The sequence below is a fragment of the Podarcis bocagei genome, assembly GCF_964188305.1.
Source record: "Podarcis bocagei genome assembly, chromosome: 8".
NCBI classification, from domain to species: Eukaryota; Metazoa; Chordata; class Lepidosauria; order Squamata; family Lacertidae; genus Podarcis; species Podarcis bocagei.
Genome location: NC_138133.1, coordinates 58872324 through 58892922, shown reverse-complemented (window position 1 = coordinate 58892922; position 20599 = coordinate 58872324). Strand labels below are relative to the sequence as shown.

Below are 20599 nucleotides of genomic sequence, written 5' to 3'. Positions count from 1 at the left end.
TATTGATTTAGTGAAGTTGCAGGGCTGTGCCACTCGCCCTCTCCTATCAGACTTCTGGTATATCAAAAAGGACACAGGAAAAAAATTAAGTGGAGAAGGGAAGATTTCACATCAGTTCTGCCAGTGCATAGACTGATTGAGGGGGGGGGGAGTTGAGAACATTGATGCACACTGCTTCGTAAACATGCCCACCTGTATGTGAATAGAACATATATTGAGCCTTATACATATTGAGCAGGAGCCTTAGGCAACATTATTGCGCAAGTGTGTACATATGTATAGCAAATGCCACCCTCCAGCCTTTGCCCTCCACCTTCACTTTCCTCCACCTTCGCCCTGTCCTGTCCTGCAGGCTGCTACTAGGCAGACCTAGAGGAGAGATTAGTTAGGAGGCCTTCTGCACAGCACCAGCATTTGGGGGCACCAGTTACCCAGTTACTACTGTCTGAGCATCACTGGGTGTTGGGAGTCAAAGCAAACCAACACACAAAAAGAAATCTAGCCACACTGGATTTTTCCCTGTGGTAGTGGGAGAAAGCCCTGCTGCTGTGCAGTCTAAGAAAAGCTAACATATTACTTCTTGGGGGTCTCTCGTTCATTTTTCTCACATACGTCAATTTATCCCCCCCGCAAAAAAAGTAAACCATCTTCAGTATGTTTTGAATAAAAATACAGAACTGTGCTTTAAGCGAAAAAATCGGGGGAAAGGAATTTGACTTTAACCACTATAGCTGAGCTGACAAAATTGCTAACACTTCAGAAATATCTCCAGGGTTTCAGCTGACAACTGTTTGCATGCAAAGGCGGGAGAAGTGTTCAACGTGTCTTAAAACAAATTACTACAATCTACTGCATAGTTAAAAGGATGCTTCAGTCCTCTCAATCTCAGTGGGAGTTGAATAACATAACTTTGCTCAGAATTGTATGTGTAAATAAGCTCTGAAGGCTGCACCCTGTTTTGAGAACACACCATATTAGCCACATCATCATTCTGCACCAATTTTGTTATGACAGAACTTGTAATTTACTTCAGATGATGTTGGTACTGCCATCTACAGATCAAATATGACTTAGCAGCCTTTTCAAAAAAAGTCTACAATAGACACATCCAACTCCCCAAAGACTGAGTTGTTGAGCTTTTTGGGGGGAGGATTGCCTAAAATCAGTCCAGCAGTGACAATCAATCGCTGGACAATACAATTTATTCCCCATGCTCTGTGTTTAAGGCATGGTGTGTGGATGTGCCAAAAATTCAACTGGGCTATTACAAGCCCCTTTTGTGAATCAATATACCCCAATACTCCCAGAGCTACAATTTTCGGAGTTACCTAGTGTTATAAGGAAAAAACTGCTCCCTTTCCCTTATGGGGTATCTAAGAGCCCGTATAGAGTCCTTATGTAAGTTCTCTATTGGTAGGAGAAAATAACAGAGACCAGCCAGAGAATATTGAGAAACAAAGCAGCTAGTAAGCATGATCTTTATTAAACTGTTGCAACAGGGTCCCCCACTCCCCACACACAAGGAGGGAGGAGAGGAAGCCAGAACATTGGTGTGCAAGCTCTTATATAGACTTTTGAAATTGCCTCACCTGTAGCTCAAGACCACCCCCCAAAACATCATGCATACATCACAGAAAGAGGTGGTCCCCAGCAGAAATTTGAGTGTGTTGCTTCTCTCCTGTCTGCCAGAATACCTGATAATGCCTTATCTGATTGCCTTATCTGGGTAGCCTAGCCATTGCTTTGAGATGGTAAATGCTTAGTTCCTGAATCTGTTGTGCATATCAATAGTGTGCTCAGCTTAATAGATACTTGCCAGACTGTATTTACAGGGAGGTGTAAGCCTCTACCTTCCAAAGACAATTGGAAAGCAATTCCCATTTCCTTCCTCCTTGCAGAGAAATATTTGAGGTCAATTTGGGAGAGTCAAAATGGCTTCAGGATTGTTCTCCTGTACTCCTGTATTTCAGACACATGGTTTATATACTTATGTTTGTGTTTGCCTTGTAGATCTATGAACATTTATTTACCGTATTTTTCGCACCATAAGGCGCACCTGACCATAAGGCGCACCTGCTTTTGGGGGGGGGGAATTAAAGAGGGGAAAAATGTGGCTTTGGGGGGCTTTTGTGGGAGGTGGGGGAAGTGAGAGAGCCTCACTCTGACCCTTCCCCCACCTCCCGCAAAAGCCAGGGATAGCCGCGCGAAGCCTCCCCAGGGCAGCGGGATGAAGGCTCCCCACTGCCCTGCGGAGGCTTCCTGGGCTACCCCAGAGCTGCTCGACCCAAAGAGCAGGTCGGGGAGCAGTGGAAGGGCTGCACACAGCCTTTCCGCTGCTCCCCGAGCTTGCGGGACTGGTGGGGGGGGAAGGCCGAGAACAATTGTGATTTCCAGTTAGCCTGTGCTAATTTCTAGTCATGTGATTGAACAATAAGGGGGTTATATGAAGGCTGCTGGCATGCACAATCGTCAACCTGGTCCAGATCATTGCATGCCTCCATCAAATCCTTGGAAAGCAATGCTCAACAACTCAGCAGTGGCATTCCAAAAGCTGATTCAAGCTAAGTTCACACCTGCCATCAGCATGTACACAAGTGCTTCAGTCCATGTCTGTGTATACACCATTCAGAGTACATTCAGAGAACATGTCTCTCCCCACTCAAAGAATCCTGGAAGCTGTAATTTGTTACTGATGCTGTGAACTGGAGCTCTGTGAGAGCAGCAAGCTCCAGCTCCTAGGATTCTTCGGGGGAAGCCATTTGCTTTAAATGTATAGTGTACACACAGCCGAAGCAGAAGTTAGCATAGGCTGCCTGAAAATCATAAAGTGAGAGGGTAATGGAAGGAAGGCAACCCTTATTCAGGAGACAGAATCTTCCTGCCTTCTCATATCTAATCTTGTATCGGCACATGAACCTGCCTGGACTTTAAGATCAGCAGCAGACGGTTTGTTCTCTGTTCCACCCACTCAGATAAATCTACACAAGAGACAAGGCTTTGTCAGTGGTGACAGCCTGAATACATCATTCCCTGTTAGTGAAGATAATGGGGCTACTCTCGATGTTGGCCGGTAGCATTATTCATTACTTTTGTCAATGGCAGCAAGCAGCTCACCAATGCACTTTGTGTTGCTTTCTTTATAACAGCCAAATGGGTTTTCTTCATTGTTGCTATCTGACTTGGGCCCCTAGGAGGTTGTTTGTTGGCTGGCTGGCTAGTTGGCTTGTTTATTACATTTATAGTCCATGTTATGTACTGAAGTTCTCACCCTGGGCCAGCAGGGGGATACTGTAGTTTTCACTCAGGTCCACATATGCAAATAAGGGATTGAAAGTGACGTTCAGTGATTGGATAGTTACAGAAAGTGGTTACTGTTGCATTGTAGTGGAGCTCTATATCAGTGTTTCCCAACCACTGTTCCGCGGCACACTAGTGTGCCGCGAGATGTTGCCTGGTGTGCCGCGGGAAAAATTAAAAAATTCGAAAGATTTTTTTTTTTTGAGTCAAATTTTTGATTGGGGCGCCGTCACTAGATGACCCCTGGGGTTCCCTCCCTCCCTCCCGCTCTGCGCCTCCCTCCTCCTCCTCTGGGGAGGCCCTTCCTGGCTCTCGGCCAAGGCTTGGCGGCTGCCACTCACTCACTCGCTCGCCCACCCGTCCCTCCATCTCTGCACCCGGCCTCTCCCCCTCCGTTCCTGGCACGGGGGCTGCCGGGATCCGTAGTCCCCTCGCCCTTGGGCTCCGCGCCCGCGCAGGGTGCGCAAACTACGTTTCCCAGTGTGGCCTGGCGGGCCGGGCGTTTTGTTTGAAGCGCTCTTCTCCCGGCCATGGAATGAGCGCAGCGGCGGCGGCCGGGCGGGCAGGGGCTCTTCCGCGCAGACCCCGCGCAGCCTGCCTGCGCCCCCGCGGAGATCGGGCGGCAGGATGGAGCCCGGGGATCCCCGCGGAGGCGGAGCGGCGGAGGCGGAGGCTGCCCCCCAGGTAGGGCTGCGTCGGGGGGGGGTTATTTTTGCAATGCTGCATCCGCGCCGGAGGGGACGCATCGGACCGCGGGGAGACCCCTTGGCGGGCGTGCAAGGCAATGCATGCGTGCAGGTGTTGCATGGAGTGCAGTGCAATGCAATGGCAACGCGGCGCCCTGCATGCATGCATGCAACTTCCACCGGCGCTCCAGACTTGGCAGGTGAGGGGGGTCCCCAGTGGGCGGCAGAGAGAGCCGGGAGGGCAAAGGGGAGCCGGGGGGGAGCAGCGCTGCTCCCCGAGCCGAGCCCGGGGGGAAACTTCGGCGTCGTTGCGCCGGGTGTTGGAAGCGGAGGCTGGCGGGGGCCCCTCACCTGCAAAACCTGGTCGCCTCTCATATATTTCGTGCATTGCATTCATCGCCCGCTTTCTCCTCCAAGGAGCTCCCGGGGGCGCGCGTGGTTCTCCCCGTGTTATCCTCGCAACAACAGCCCTGCGAGGTGGGTCAGGCGAGTGGCCCAAGGGAGCACCCAGGGATTGTCCTGGCCAGGTGGGGTGATTTGAACCCTGCTCTCTGCCCGGTCTTCGTCCTCATTTAGCCCCCACATGTGCATGACTGTGCATGACTGAGGTTTTCCCCCCTCGTCTTGGCTATGGTGTGAGTCTGTGCTGTTAATTAATGGGGTTCTGCCTTCGGAGAAGATGAGCCAGCCCTCAAGGAGGTGATTATGTAATTTGCTAGCGATTCATGTCCCTCCCGGCGTGACGCTGCGCGCTGACGTCACGGGGCTGTAATGGTGGTGTGCCTCGAGATTTTTTTCATGAAACAAGTGTGCCTTTGCCCAAAAAAGGTTGGGAAACACTGCTCTATATAAGCAGGCTGGCTGAACCTTTCTGTTCAGTTCTTTTCTGGCCTGTGAATAAACAAGAGCTGTTTGAAGAATTGCTGTGTCATCTGATATGTTCACCCACAACTTAACAGTCCGCCTTTCTTCCGTTGTGGAAGATAAGGCAGCATAAATGTGGCTTCAGATGCTCACCCATCCAGACACTGACTGACCCTGCTGGGACCTGTTTAGTCTTATTTTGTCAGTGTCATCAAGAGCAGCTTCGGTTCACAAAACAAAATGTGTGGCCTTTTCCAGCGTCTCATTAGTGAAATACATTTCTGTTAATATTAAAGCAGCTTTCAACCCTTTCCTAAGCATTCGTTGTTAGCAAAGTCCGTTGTTGACTCTGGAAAAGTTAATTTGTTCCTAGATTCAGAAACATTCCCAGGGCAAAACCTGCAATCTACAACAATGGAAAAACAACGAGTCTTAAGTCTTTAAGGTGCCACCAGACTCCTTGCTGTTTTGCTACAGCTAAATCTCCAGACATTAATTCTGGAGTAATTTAAGCGTAATCATATTTTTCCTTGCTTTCCCGGTTCAGTGGAGCAGCGTTATGTATTGCTCTTGGGAGAGGAGAGGGGAGAAAGAGAGGCACATTTAAGGAAACGGGCAAAAATAAATTTAAAAATACCCACGCTAACTGCACGCAGTTAAATCCAGCGCGTTACTTAGAACGCCCCGTTCTGTCAAGCGTGTGACTGTAAACAAACCCCGCTGGGAGAAGCGGTTTGTGCCGGGACTCGAGTTTAGAGACTCACACGGAGTGGCCAGCTTCCGAGTTAGTTTTCGACGCCATTTTTGTTCACCGTCAGAGCTGAAGTGACAGAAAAATTTAGGATTTTAGCGGTACCTGTTATCATCTCCCTTCCCTCCTCCCCCTCACGAATGAAAACAACAAAGAAGATAGGATTCGTGCTCCAACTTAGGTCTTCTTATTCCGCGCGGGACGTTGCTCGCCTGATCTTTCCTGCGCTCTGAGAAGAGTTTTGTGTCAGCGACTTTTGGATGGGAAATCCAAACCAGCCCCACCTCTAACCTACAATATATGCTGCCCTACACTGCAGGGGCTGTCAAAAGCCGCTTTATCTCCGCCACATCTCCCCGTTCTCCAAGTATATGGCGATATTAGCTGCAATCTCTAAAACGCTCAAACGCTTTGGGAGGAAAACAAGGTTCGTAAGAAAGCCTGCGTTTTGAAAGTGCATGAACATGCAGCTGCTTTTTCTCTTTCTGGGCGTTAGACACACACACACACACACACACACACACACACACACACATCACATCTACCCTAAAACCCAGGGGGTTCTTATAAGCTCTCACTCCTGCCCAGGGAGGCGGGTGGGAAGTAGTGTCGGAGCTAACCAGGAAGCTGTTTCTTTAGCGGTAGCACCTCTGCAGAATTCCTATCTCTACGTTTCGGCCGCTCAGCCGCTGGAAGAAGCCCCGCCGCGAAGATGGTGTCTGTGCTGCCGCGGGTGGAGAGGCTGTCGTCGCGGGTGGTCCGCGTGCTGGGCTGCAACCCGGGGCCGATGACCTTGCAGGGCACCAACACCTACCTGGTAGGGACCGGCCCCAGGTACGTAGCAGCCCCCGCCGGCCTCCCCAGGAGAAGCGGAAGAGAGTGGCTTATAGTTCCCTTTTGCCCTGGTGCTAAAGTAGCGATTTGGAGCTGGCTTCGGATAACTGTTTCATGGGCAGGGCATCCTTTGCCCGTAATAGCTGCATAGGCAGGCAGAAATTCAACAGGTGGGGATTCTTCCTCACCAGAGTAGGCGTGTGTGTGTATCTGTACATATACATGTGTGTTTGTGTGAGCACATAAGGTAAAAAGGTAAAGGTAAAGGACCCCTGGATGGTTAAGTCCAGTCAAAGGCAACTATGGGGTGCAGCACTCATCTCACTTCAGGCCGAGGGAGCCGGCGTTTGTCCACAGACAGCTTTCTGGGTCGTGTGGCCAGCGTGACCAAACTGCTTCTGGCGCAACGGAATACCGTGACAGAAACCACACAAAAACACAGTTTACCTTCCCACTGCAGCGGTACTTATTTATCTACTTGCACTGATGTGCTTTTGAACTGCTAGGTTGGCAGGAGCTGGGACAGAACAACGGGAGCTCACCCGTTGCGGGATTCGAACTGCCGACCTTCTGATCGGCAAGCCCAAGAGGCTCAGTGGTTTACACCACAGCACCACCCACACATACATACCTTTGTGAGCGCATAAATACACACACACACACACACACACACACACACACACACATTTATGTAGTGAGCCCCCCATGTTTCACGAGTTCAGTTGGTACGGCGCATGCACTGCCTGCAGAAGGTCCAAGGTTCAAACCTCAGGCATCTCCAGGTAGGATTAGGAAAGATCCACAATGAGATCTCTGCTGCTGCTGCCAGTCAGTGAATACTGACAGGCATCATTTTATTTGTATGCTGCCTTTCCACTGTTCAAACCATTATCAAGGTGGTGGCTTTCAACATGAAAAGAATGCATAACTGCAACATAACAAAAGTGGTCATAAACAAACAAAACAATAAAAAATATTCCACCAAACTGAAGAGTTACCACATAAACCAGGACAAGATCTCAAATAAAGATACTGTACCAAAAAAAACAGTAACAGCGCGCGCACACACACACACACCGCAACAAAAAACCCCAAACAACATCGCAGCCCAAGAGTCTGGTCAGCAGCCTCATCTTTGGTAGCTGGAGTCAGTCTGGGCCCTGCCTTCCCAGGCCAGGTAAGAAAAGGCTTACAGGGCAAGGAGCAGGTATTTCAGGACTTGCAGCCAAGATGCGCTGAGGACTGAGATAAAGGGTGTCATTAGATGTAAAGCAGCTGCAGGTGTTGTGAAAAAGGCAGAAGACCTGCCAAGTGAGAAGAGGGAACCTTTCTTTATTTTTGAGAAATGATCCATCAGGATTCCCACTTGTGTAAGGATGCAGTGATGTTCTGGAGTAAGAAAATGTTGCTTTCCATGTCACAGACATTTTGTACTAGGATCCAACCTTACTTTTCTATTAATTGTGCTTTGACTTTTCCAGTTATGGTGTCTTTTGGGGGGGGGGGTGATTCTGTCTTTAATACAGAAGGATCCTTATTGATACAGGAGAACCAGCTGTCCCTGAATATATTGGCTGTTTGAAACAAGCGTTCAACGAATTCAGCATCTCAATCCAGGAAATCTTAGTAACACACTGGCACCAAGATCACACAGGAGGCATATCTGATATTTGTAAAAACTTTCCCACTAGTAAGCAGTTTCATTATTTTTGTTGTTGTCTAAAATGTCTGTATTCTGGTTTTTATACAAAATGTATCCAAGCTGTTTTTCAGTACTTTAATCTGACATTAAATACTGTTAAACAGCAGAAAGATAAAGTAGGAAGAACATTTGAAGGCTTGTATACCAGTGTCTAATAAAATTCTTGCTGGTAAAGACTGAATGCTGGCAACTAACTTCTACATAGTTGATTGTTTACTTCACAGGCTATAAGTAAAACCAGCAAGGTAACTGTTTTTGCATTTTAAAGTACATTAGTCTGTGTAGCTATTTGTAATTGTTTTTTTAATACAGTCAAACCTCAGAACTTGAATGTAATCTGTTCCAGAAGACCGTTTGACTTCTGAAACGTTTGAGTTCCAAGGTGCAGCTTCCAATTGGTTGCAATAGCTTCTTGCACTCAAACGGAAGCCGCTTTGGACGTTCGAATTCCGAGGATTGTTTGAAAACCGGAACACTTACTTCCGGGTTTTTGGCATTCGGGCAGTGGAGTCGTTCGAGTTCTGAGGTTTAACTGTATGTGTTTATTGTTAATGTTTTATTGTTAATTGTTTCAGTACGTTTCATGGGAAACAGCTCATGAAGTGAAAACAAGACTGCTTTGCTATGCTTATAAAGTCAGGAAATTTAACTTGCGCATTTTAAATTGGCCAGACCTCTTGCAAAGCCATTTCTTTGCATGCTTACTCATAAAAACTGTTTCTCTTGTTAGCATCATAATGGTATAGAAAGTTGCCCTGGGCAACTAAGGGTGTGTGCGTCTACATCCTTTATCTGTCAACCCATCACTACCAAATGTATGCCATTCTTTTCAACCAAAATGTAAAGTGTATAGGGCAGCTTGTTGGCAGGGCATTGCTTGGTCGTTATGGCCGCCAAGTTGCCATTAGTTTTAACATTACTCCTAACCTGCAGAAGAAGAAGAAAAAACTAAGAGACAGTGTGGGTGCATGGAAGGCAAGGGCCCTTCGAGATTGGTGGAGTTTTTCACAGGTGTCTTTTTGCAATATGTCATTGACAGGGTCATAGTGCATTAGTCCACACATAATTTCATTAGTAGTTCTTCAATGGTTCCCAAGCATTACTGCATTATTGCCATCTGTGGGGAACATTTGGGGTCTCTCCAGATGCTCTTTCTGTTGTGCATTCCTGATCTACGTTCATGATGGTACCAGGATAATTGTATGCAATCCTGCTTTCAGTACTGTTTGCTTCTGCAAAAGTTCTGAGGTGGTCAAACTGCTTCACTTGGAATCGGTGTATGTCCTGTAGATTCCTGCCAAAATCCTATTCTAGTGTTTGTTGTGCTGTCGTGCAAGAGTGCCCCTACAGACAGCAATTATGTGTCTGGGAAGCACTGCAGAACAACTAGCAAATTGGAATGATGTGTGGCTGATCCAGTGTAAATCCATCACTGATGCACTATGACTGAGTCAATGACGTGTTACAGAATACACTTGCAAAAACCAGCCCCAGTCTGAAGAGGCCTGAGTGATATGAAAAGTTACAGGACTTCAGCAGGAAGCTACAGAACATGCACCATTGGGAGATGAAGCAGTCTGCCTTTCCATTAAAGAGAGCAAGAGTCTCCTAAACACACCGGACTCTGGGTTATTGGCCCAAGCATCTAAACAAAAGCAGTCATGTTTCATACCTAGATCAGCCCATTGCCTTGTGCTAATGTTAGCCCAGGTCCTATGACTCATTTGCCTCTCCTCCTATAAGCATTTGGTGGTGCACACTTTATCCTTATGTCACTCCAGAATCTTTTCATTCATGTCTTAAGAGCAATTTATATGACATATATGTGTAAAACAATGTCAGTATGCACTTTTGGGAGCAATGTTACAACATGTAAAATAAAGTAATGCTGCTTTTTTATTTTTGTGTTTAAAAACTAAGATATTGTGATTTTTCAGGAAATTTTAAATAATGTGTGACTAAGCTGCTTCTAAAACATATTTAATGCCACATTTCTTTTCAAAACTAGCTTCTGAGTACTGCATAAGCAAACTTCCACGTAACCCACACTCTGAAGAAATAATAGGAGAAGGAAAGCAAAAGTATACATACCTTAGAGATGGAGATATTTTAAAGACAGAGGGAGCTACTCTGAGGTAACTGATAACTTCTGCACATTGACCACTGTATGAAGATTTTCTCTTTCATGTGCAAGATTTTTAATATTGGCGCAATTATGTATTTTATCATGGTATTATCTACTATATATTTTGGGAAATTGTGTGTATCTGTGGGATTGGATTGGACCCAAACCTGTCTGGGTTCTTGGATCTTCAGGAAGGCTGCTTTTCCAAGTCCCACAAACATCACAAGTGCCTTTAGCAGGAACACAAGCCTGTCTCTGTTAATCTTCCACAGACAAATGAAAATTCATGTTTAGACAGGACTTTGCCTTATTCAAGTGGTTTTAACTCTACCACAGATTCTTAACGCTTCATATGTTTCATGCTTTTTATATGTATTTGTATTTGTTGTCGGATGCCTTGATGGCTCCATTGTGGAAAGGTCAGATATGCGTTTAATAATCTTCTTTTGTCAATCTGCAGGGTATTATATACCCCTGGACATACAGATGACCACATGGCTTTACATCTCCTAGAAGAAAATGCTATATTTTCTGGTGACTGCATTTTAGGAGAAGGAACAGCAGTCTTTGAAGACCTTTATGATTACATGAAATCGTTGGAAAAGCTACTAGAAGTGAAAGCTGACTTAATTTACCCTGGTTAGTTCCACATTTGACCTGAATTCAGAACACATCACTTCTTGACCTCCTCTGGTACAGTTCTTATGACTAGAACTGCTGTTCAAAATCCCTAATGCCTTGCTTTTTATCACCAGAGCTCTCTGATCCTTCTGTTGATTGTTGTCCTTTCATGGCAGGTTACAGCAAGCATAGAGAAGGTCTCCTGTGTCTCTTGAATCCTGTTTACAATGTGTTTTGTGATGCTTTAGCTTTCCTATTCATAATAAGCTGAAATTGCAGCCTGAACTTGCACTACATTTGATTTTTTAAAAAGCCTTGTATGTTGCCAGAGTGCATCCTTGATTTATGGGCCTTATTGCAAATCATTTAGGGCAGTATGCAGTGAAATAGTCCCATTAGCACAAGGGCTTCCAGCTGTGCATTCCCTCTCCTCTCATTCCCTAAATTTGTTCTGGGTTTCTCCCCAACACTCTTGGCAAATGGAAATCCTTGTGCTATCAGAACTACTTTGTTGGATACCGCCCATAGTTTCCTAGAATCTATTGAAAATTATTGAGAGGCTACATAAAATATAACTGCCCAAAGGAGAAGATGCACTGTGGTGCCATCTCTCTGTGAATCCTTGTTGAATGAAACATATGGACACAGACTGATTTGGTGTGTTTTGATCACTTTTTTGTTGGCTAATACCTACCTTTGGAATCTCTGCAGTGCTCAAACTACTGATGACAAAATGTCATACTGAATGAAAGAAGAGCCTGCTGGATCAGGCCAAGCATCCTGTTCTCTTGGTGGCCAACCAGATGCCTGATACCTTCAGCTGTCTAGAGAGCTCCTGATCGCTGCAACTACTTTGTCCTTTTCCTTTGATGCCCCTTATGACTAGAACTGCCTCCCAAGATGCCTTCGTGCAATCACTTCCCTTAAGTCCCTCCTTGAGATTCACCTGTTGCAGGAAGCCTCACACTACATAACTAAGCCAAAATATGTGCAATTTAAGTAATCACATACTATTCCTCAACCTACTGATACCTCTGCTACCCCCTCGCTTCTTCTTTTGTCTCTCAGTGTTTATTTTACTTGATAAATCCATTGAGGTAGGAATTGGCTATACCTGTTCTTTGCAAATTGCCACATACATAGATAGCACATGACCATTTCCTAGGGTAGGTGTGTACTAATGGTCTGAGTTGTGAAAAGTCCTTTGGCCACTAGAGGGCCAACATTTTTCTTCACATTTGACCTAACTGTATTCAGGGTTCAGTGCTTAAAAGTGACTATAATAGAGATGTTAAAGATATGGGGTGGTATCTGATAAACTCGGAAGTGGGCCTGTTGAGATCAATAGGCATGGTTTCAGTGAGTCTGCTCTGAATACGTCTTTGTCTGATGCCAACCTAAACTGGAAATCATAGTAATATTAACGTAAAGGCTTTGCTCTTAAACTGTTTTTTGTTTGTTTGTTTGTTTCAAAATTTTAGTGTTGTGGTGATCTAATGCAACTGCTAGGGTGAGAAAGTAATAATACCTCTAAACTTACTGGTGCAGACATGCAGCAAAATCAGAAGATACTGGAACCATACGTGACACCTATTCCACTTGCTTTGAACATCATCATAACAAATACTGCAGCAGAAGTAGAGATTGTAAGCGTGTATTGTTGTTGTAGTTTTTCTATATTAACCCTTTTTTCCCCTTACAGGACATGGCCCAGTAATAAAAGGGGCAAGAGCTAAAATTCAAGAGTACATTTCTCACCGAAATGCACGGGAACAGCAAATCCTCAATGTATTGAAAGAGAATGCTGAGAAATCTCTTACAACAGAGGAACTTGTGAAACTGGTATACAAGGTAGCTGTCTAGCTTACTCTTACTTTTGAATTAGGAATAAGATGTTTAATTTCGCTAGTAGAAGCAGTCACAATAAAATGAATGGTTCACAAACATCGTAGTTTCTATGACAAGGAAAAAGTGACATGTGTATGTGTTCACTGTAGCAAGGCAAATTGGAAGCTGTCCTGTATCTAAACTTTCTTGTTTTTGTTGGGACATTAAGAATTTCATCAATTTCCTTCTTTCCCCAGAACTAAAATTATTTTGGCAGACCCTCTTCAGGAAAAGCAGATCTTCAAACTCTTGCATTTTAAACATACAAAATGCTAAACGATAAAGAATATGTCACATATGCAAAAGCATATAAGATGCAGCATGGAAATGCAATTTGTACAATATGCTGGTATTGCTGCTATGTGATCAAGGCTTCCTAAGCTGATACACCAGCAAAAATATTAGGGACACAGAAGCTGCCTCATCTCTAGTTAAGATTGTTGGTCCATCTAGCTCAGGGTTGTCTACACAGAGCAACAATGGTATTCAAGACCTTCAGGCAGGGTTTTTTCTCAATCCTAACTGGAGATGCCAGGGGTTCAACCTGGACTTTCCACATACAAAGCATATGAACTTGCTGTTGTTTAGTCGTGTCCGACTCTTCGTGACCCCATGGACCAGAGCACGTCAGGCACTCCTGTCTTCCACTGCCTCCCGCAGTTTGGTCAGACTCACGCTGGTAGCTTCGAGAACACTATCCAACCATCTCATCCTCTGTTGTCCCCTTCTTCTTGTGCCCTCAATCTTTCCCAACATCAGGGTCTTTTCCAGGGAGTCTTCTCTTCTCAGGAGGTGGCCAAAGTATTGGAGCCTCAGCTTCAGGATCTGTCCTTCCAGTGAGCACTCAGGGCTGATTTCCTTCAGAATGGATAGGTTTGATCTTCTTGCAGTCCATGGGACTCTCAAGAGTCTCCTCCAGCACCACAATTCAAAAGCATCAATTCTTCAGCGATCAGCCTTCTTTATGGTCCAGCTCTCACTTCCATACATCACTACTGGGAAAACCATAGCTTTAACTATATGGACCTTTGTTGGCAAGGTGATGTCTCTGATTTTTAAGATGCTGTCTAGGTTTGTCATTGCTTTTCTCCCAAGAAGCAGGCGTCTTTTAATTTCGTGGCTGCTGTCACCATCTGCAGTGATCATGGAGCCCAAGAAAGTAAAATCTCTCACTGCCTCCATTTCTTCCCCTTCTATTTGCCAGGAGGTGATGGGACCAGTGGCCATGATCTTCGTTTTTTGATGTTGAGCTTCAGACCATATTTTGTGCTCTCCTCTTTCACCCTCATTAAAAGGTTCTTTCTGCCATCAAGGTTGTGTCATCTGCATATCTGAGGTTGTTGATATTTCTTCTGGCAATCTTAATTCCGGTTTGGGATTCATGCAGCCCAGCCTAGGACCCTTTATTTATTTACTTACTTACTTACTTACTTACTTACTTACTTACTTACCACCCTGTACCTGGAGGTCTCAGGGCAGATCACAGAACAAAATCAAAATATAAAACCACAATATATATATATATATATATATTCAAAATAAAAACAATAACACAATATCAAGCAATCCCTAGTCTGTTGTCCACTACCAGTTGGCCAGGGAAGAAAAGCAGAAGCTCAGCGGTGTTTTTTATATGATAACTATAATTATGGGAAGAATACATTTGCACAGTTCTCTCTCTTTCTCTTTCTCTTTCTCTCACACACAGGCTGCTTGAGGACAGTAACATTAATATGATGAAGGCGCTCATGTACTTAATACTATGAACACACACAAGTCTGTAAAATAAAATAATAATAATACATGTGATTACCAGATATTGCGGGGGAAGCTGGAGTAAAAATATAATGACAATAGCCCAAATCCAAATAATGGTGTAATTTATTCTGTGAGTCCAAGGAGGCTTCAGGTTTGTGTTTGGTTCTTTATATCTGCCCATCTCCCCAGTGCTTGATCGCTTACTGCTTCTGAAACTGAGGGAAATATTTAAATAGTAGTTCGTAATCTGGTGTGGGGAGGAGTTATTCGGAGAAAAGATGTCTGATTTGGCCACAGTGACACATGCCTTAGCTATATCCTGTTTGGATTACTGTTAACGTGCTCTTTGTGGGGCTGGCTTTGAAAAGTGCTCAGAACTTCAATGGAGTCAAAGAGCTGCAGCCATATTGTTGACTGGGGCTGGTTATAGGCAGCATATGACTCCCTTGATACAACAGCTTCACTGGCTACTGGTCTGTTTCCAGGCACAATTCAGAACGTTGGAAATGACCTATAAAGCCCTACACAGCTGAGGTCCAAGCTATCTGAAAGACCGTATTTTCTCATACAAACCTGCCTAGGTTTTGAAACATTACAGGGAGGCCCATCTCTTGGTCTTACCACCCTCACAAGCACATTTGGTAGGGATATAAAAAATGGCCTTCTCAGTGGCTGCTCCCAGACTTTGGAACTCCCTCCCTAAAGAAGCTAGACTGGCTCCCTCCTTGCTGTCCATGTTGGCAGGTGAAGTATTTCTTTCAACAGGCCTTTGGGACTTGACTGCTTTTAACCAAAGGGCTGTTGTCGTGCTGTTTTTATTATAATTATTGGTATGTTTTAAACATATTTTATATTTGTATATAATTTTAATTCTGTTGTATTTTAATTTTAATTATGGATTTTTCCTGTGTTTTTAGCGGTTCTTGTTTTTTTCCTGGAAGCTGCCTTGAGTCTTGTCAGGGAAAAAGGCGGAGTATGAATATATATTAAATAATAATAATAAATGTCAAAAATTACATTGGGCTAACACAAGCTTCTTGTGTGAGCCTAAGCAGTTCTTTATTTCCCTGCTAATAAATATATGAATAGGTACTGCAGTCATACCACTTTTTTTCCTTTATCTGTTTGTCAAGAAGATGGAAACCCCCAAGAGTGCTTTAATTAGTTCAACATTTGGCTCTGTTCTGTTCTTTAACTTGGCATTAGAGTGCTTGTGTGACTTTTTAAAATCCTGACTGAAATGAAATTACCAAGATGCCATTTTAATAGTGTTGCCATTTAACAGTTCAACCTTATACATCTCAACTCAGAAATAAGACTCTTCTTTTTTTATCCCTGTTGAACTTCCTTACAGATAGTGTATATAAGACTGCTTCCTAAACGTGTGGTTCATGTGTTTTTAATTATTTTTTCTCTAGGACACACCTGAACACTTGCATAGAGCTGCAGAGATTAACCTCGGCCATCACTTGAAGAAACTAGAAAAAGAAGGGAAAGTGTGTAAGTGGCTTTGTCTTTAACCCACATCTGTTGTATTCCAGCAGCATGTTTATGATCCAGTTTTCCAGAATTTTTCTGTGTCTAAGCCCAGGGGTGGGCAGAAGGTAGATCTGCAATGTACTATTGGATGCTTGTACAGTGGTACCTCGGGTTACAGACGCTTCAGGTTACATACGCTTCAGGTTATAGACTCCACTAACCCAGAAATAATACTTCGAGTTAAGAACTTTGCTTCAGGATGAGAACAGAAATCGTGCTCCAGCAGAGCGGCAGCAGCGGGAGGCCCCATTAGCTAAAGTGGTACCTCAGGTTAAGATCAGTTTCTCTGGAACGAATTAAGTACATAACCAGAGGTACCACTGTATACTATAGCTGTCCATCATGCCAATAAGGTGTTTTTAATGCAACAATTCTTTGTTCCCAAATGATTTTTTTTGCTTGAATTCAGAGACCCAGATCTGCACAGAGCCTTTTGAATAGTTCTACACTGTGGACACACATATTTTATTTATTTAAATCAGGGGTGGCTAACTGTATTCAGCCCAAGGGTTACAATGACTGTCAGTCACCTTCCTGAGGGACATATGCCAGTAGTGGGTGTGCTCAGTGTTTTCTCGCATGCACACATACACACTCCACCCATACAGATGGCACAAGCACACTTCCCTGCTCCCCAGCATTCACACGCATCCTCACCGCACATGCTGGCACACAGCACTCTGTTTCAAACACACACACACACACACACACAAATGCAGTCATATATATATATATATATATATATATGCTTTCGTAGATTTTCACGGGTACAGGAATGTAGGTTTTGGTGTCTTCGGGTGTCTTCCCGTGTAAGAGTTGGGGTGTCTAGGCGACGTTTCGACGAGGTCTCACTCGTCATCTTCAGGCTGGTGCTTTCGGCTTCTTGTTACTAGAACAGAGCAGGATCTCAGTGTTTGAGTTCCTATAAATACTGTTGAGGGGGTGTGGTGTATAGCCTCCAACGTTCTGGGCAGAGAGGAAGTTCCTAGGTTAATGTGCCTTTTCTTCTTTTGTTCATTAATTACTTGAGGGATATCTTGAGTGATTACTTGAGTGATATTCTGGGTACCACTTAGGAGGGTCATTAGGTGTGGATTAGTTGCTAAAGCTTTCGTGTCTTGACCTCTTGACCTTGTAAAGAGTTTTTCTGAGAAGATGGCTGTACTGCACTTAGTTGTGCTCTGGCTTGGCTTCGTGTATAGGGGCGAGCTGTGGTTTTGTGCCCTGTGCCAGCCAGATCTGTGTAGGGATTGCAGGGGGGTGCAGCATCCGGAGGTGCCACTATGGTTTGGCTACTGGATGGTGTCTGTAATTTATCTGTGGAGAGGGTCTGGGTTTGGGTCTGGTGTGGTTGATTGGAGATGGCGTTCTGTGTGCCTCTGGTTCTGGTGTCGGTTTTTGTGGGGAGGGCTAATTTCCAGATGTCTGGCAGGCGGGACGTGTCGTCACGCTTGTTCATGTTGTGAGGGTGTTTCTCTATCTCGATGGCTTCCATGATTATTCTCTTGTGGTGATGTTCCATGTTAAAGAGCAATTTGGAATCTGCAAAATTAATTTCGTGTCCTGTTTCTTTCATGTGTTGGTAAAGAGAGGAAGTTTTTTCTTCTTTTTTGACGGCATTCTTGTGTTCTGCGATACGTGCATTTATTCGTCTGTTTGTTTGTCCAATGTACGTGGCTGGGCAGACTTTGCAGGGTATTTCATAGACCCCTTGGTTTTCTAACTGGATTTTATCTTTTGGGTTTCTGAGGATATTGGCTATTTTTTGGTTGGTGCAAAAGGCTGTTTTGATATTGTGTTTATGGAGGATTTTGCTAATTTTAATTTTTTGAAGAAAACAATGGCATGGCCCTCCTTCCTTATATCAAGGGCACTACAGATAAAATTAGCAAAATCCTCCATAAACACAATATCAAAACAGCCTTTTGCACCAACCAAAAAATAGCCAATATCCTCAGAAACCCAAAAGATAAAATCCAGTTAGAAAACCAAGGGGTCTATGAAATACCCTGCAAAGTCTGCCCAGCCACGTACATTGGACAAACAAACAGACGAATAAATGCACATATCGCAGAACACAAGAATGCCGTCAAAAAAGAAGAAAAAACTTCCTCTCTTTACCAACACATGAAAGAAACAGGACACGAAATTAATTTTGCAGATTCCAAATTGCTCTTTAACATGGAACATCACCACAAGAGAATAATCATGGAAGCCATCGAGATAGAGAAACACCCTCACAACATGAACAAGCGTGACGACACGTCCCGCCTGCCAGACATCTGGAAATTAGCCCTCCCCACAAAAACCGACACCAGAACCAGAGGCACACAGAACGCCATCTCCAATCAACCACACCAGACCCAAACCCAGACCCTCTCCACAGATAAATTACAGACACCATCCAGTAGCCAAACCATAGTGGCACCTCCGGATGCTGCACCCCCCTGCAATCCCTACACAGATCTGGCTGGCACAGGGCACAAAACCACAGCTCGCCCCTATACACGAAGCCAAGCCAGAGCACAACTAAGTGCAGTACAGCCATCTTCTCAGAAAAACTCTTTACAAGGTCAAGAGGTCAAGACACGAAAGCTTTAGCAACTAATCCACACCTAATGACCCTCCTAAGTGGTACCCAGAATATCACTCAAGTAATCACTCAAGATATCCCTCAAGTAATTAATGAACAAAAGAAGAAAAGGCACATTAACCTAGGAACTTCCTCTCTGCCCAGAACGTTGGAGGCTATACACCACACCCCCTCAACAGTATTTATAGGAACTCAAACACTGAGATCCTGCTCTGTTCTAGTAACAAGAAGCCGAAAGCACCAGCCTGAAGATGACGAGTGAGACCTCGTCGAAACGTCGCCTAGACACCCCAACTCTTACACGGGAAGACACCCGAAGACACCAAAACCTACATATATATATATATATATATATATATATATACACACACACACACACACACACACACACACACGTTTGTGCACAAAAACCCCCAGCACTCTTCCTCTCCCAAGTAAGGAAAAGGGTGCTTACAAAGGCATCCTCGCCCCAGCAATGGAATGGGGGAAATGCTGCCTTTACTTTTTCATCTCCGCTGCCTTCATTGGCAACTCAGTCCTAGGTTATGGGCATACTGCATCAAAACAAAGCCCAAGAGAATTCACTGGATCATAAATAATTATAGAACATCTCTGAACTGTAAATGTTAAGCTTCCTGCTATTTAGAAAAACAGCATTTTGGAACTTTATTAATAGAGGATAACTTGTCAAAATACTTAAATGCCTCACTAATATTCAAATAGTTTTAATGGGCTTTAAAAAAAATATTCAGATTACTGTTTTTTTAAAAAATCATATTCCCAAATTGATAATCTTTGAAAGATGCAATATACTAACAGAAAAAAATTGAGATTAAAGTTGTGCTTGTAAATCACTTTCTGCTTAACGTCTTGCATCAAAAAACTTTTGTTTTAAATGGTAATGTTTTCAGATACCAGCTTATTTAATATTTTCTTCTTCTTTTGCAGCAAATGAAAATTCTCCCAGCTTCAGATGGAAAAGCAGTTTATAGACAAAACACAAAAATAAGTGTGAGGCTGATCTTCTTGTGCCCTCCCTCTAAAGAAGCACCACATTGTCAACACAATATTTTTTTTCTTGGCAAAAGGTATTTTGAGTACTTCAGCATAGCGAGAGTAAATTCATAAAATTCGACCAAGTTACTTAATTCTGTTTTTCAGCAAAATGAATAAAGTGCAATTATTCACATATAAATTATTGTGTGTTTTCTTAACTAGAATTTCTTAATTATACAGGCCTTCCTGTCTAAATAATGGCATGTCTACGGTCTTATTTTGTGAAACAGCAGAACTATTGTAAATTATTTTTATTTGTGGTGATTTTTTCTTTTAAAAATTGTTGTATATCTCTTCGATTGAGGTAATAAATTCTTTAAATAAATATTTAAGCACGCCACTTTTAAAGAATGTTAAGCATTTGGGGGGGGGGGGCAAGGACACACTGCATACTAGACAGGGCTGGCCCAATACATTTTGACACCTGACACGAAGCACAAGGTGGGTGCCAAAGTGGGGTGTGAAGATATGCAACAGGAAGAAGGGTAGATGGAGACCAGCAGTGCTTCCTTTTCACCAAGAAACTGCTGTGGAGGTGGCATTGTGGGGGCTGCCAAGGAGGTGGCAAATCTGGCCTCTAAGAAGCATGTTGCAGCTGTTGCTACTACTGTGGCAGAGGCAATAGACAGTGTAGTCCTTGGAGGCCAGATCTGCTGGCTCTGTGGATCCTGCTGCTTGAGAGGGTTGCCTCACCTTGCCTCACAGGTGGGCTGGCCCTGAATATAGGGTTGTACAAAGATGCATAAAAGCTAGCAGGTAACATGGTGGTAATGGTTCCGTATCATTTCAAACTCAGTTGAATACATGTAGTGTTGGTTTGGGGAAAGCTTGATGGGGACTAGTCCAGGTGTGCAAGCTTCATATCAGCCATGTGAAGTGATGGAGA

At 44.1% G+C, this 20599-nt stretch overlaps 1 protein-coding gene and 1 long non-coding RNA gene across 4 annotated transcripts; both read left to right on the top strand.

The window, feature by feature from the left end:
- Positions 1-5825: 5825 nt before the first annotated feature.
- Positions 5826-19852, top strand: LACTB2 (lactamase beta 2). 3 transcript variants are annotated; one of them, XM_081205113.1, is made up of 7 exons: positions 5826-6025; positions 7959-8122; positions 10143-10269; positions 10720-10898; positions 12583-12731; positions 15944-16025; positions 19606-19852. In XM_081205113.1, the coding sequence occupies exons 1-7, from the start codon at positions 5970-5972 to the stop codon at positions 19647-19649; spliced, it is 801 nt and encodes a 266-aa protein (XP_081061239.1). In that variant the 5' UTR covers positions 5826-5969; the 3' UTR covers positions 19650-19852. The 3 variants fall into 3 exon arrangements, with proteins under 3 accessions (XP_081061239.1, XP_081061238.1, XP_081061237.1); XM_081205112.1 differs by lacking the exon at positions 5826-6025 and adding an exon at positions 6271-6432 and having other exon boundaries at positions 7962-8122; XM_081205111.1 differs by lacking the exon at positions 5826-6025 and adding an exon at positions 6271-6432.
- On the top strand, positions 13120-14293 carry LOC308593203. Its single transcript, XR_014010843.1, has 2 exons — positions 13120-13249; positions 13296-14293. It is a non-coding gene; the product is annotated as an uncharacterized lncRNA (long non-coding RNA).
- Positions 19853-20599: the final 747 nt, after the last annotated feature.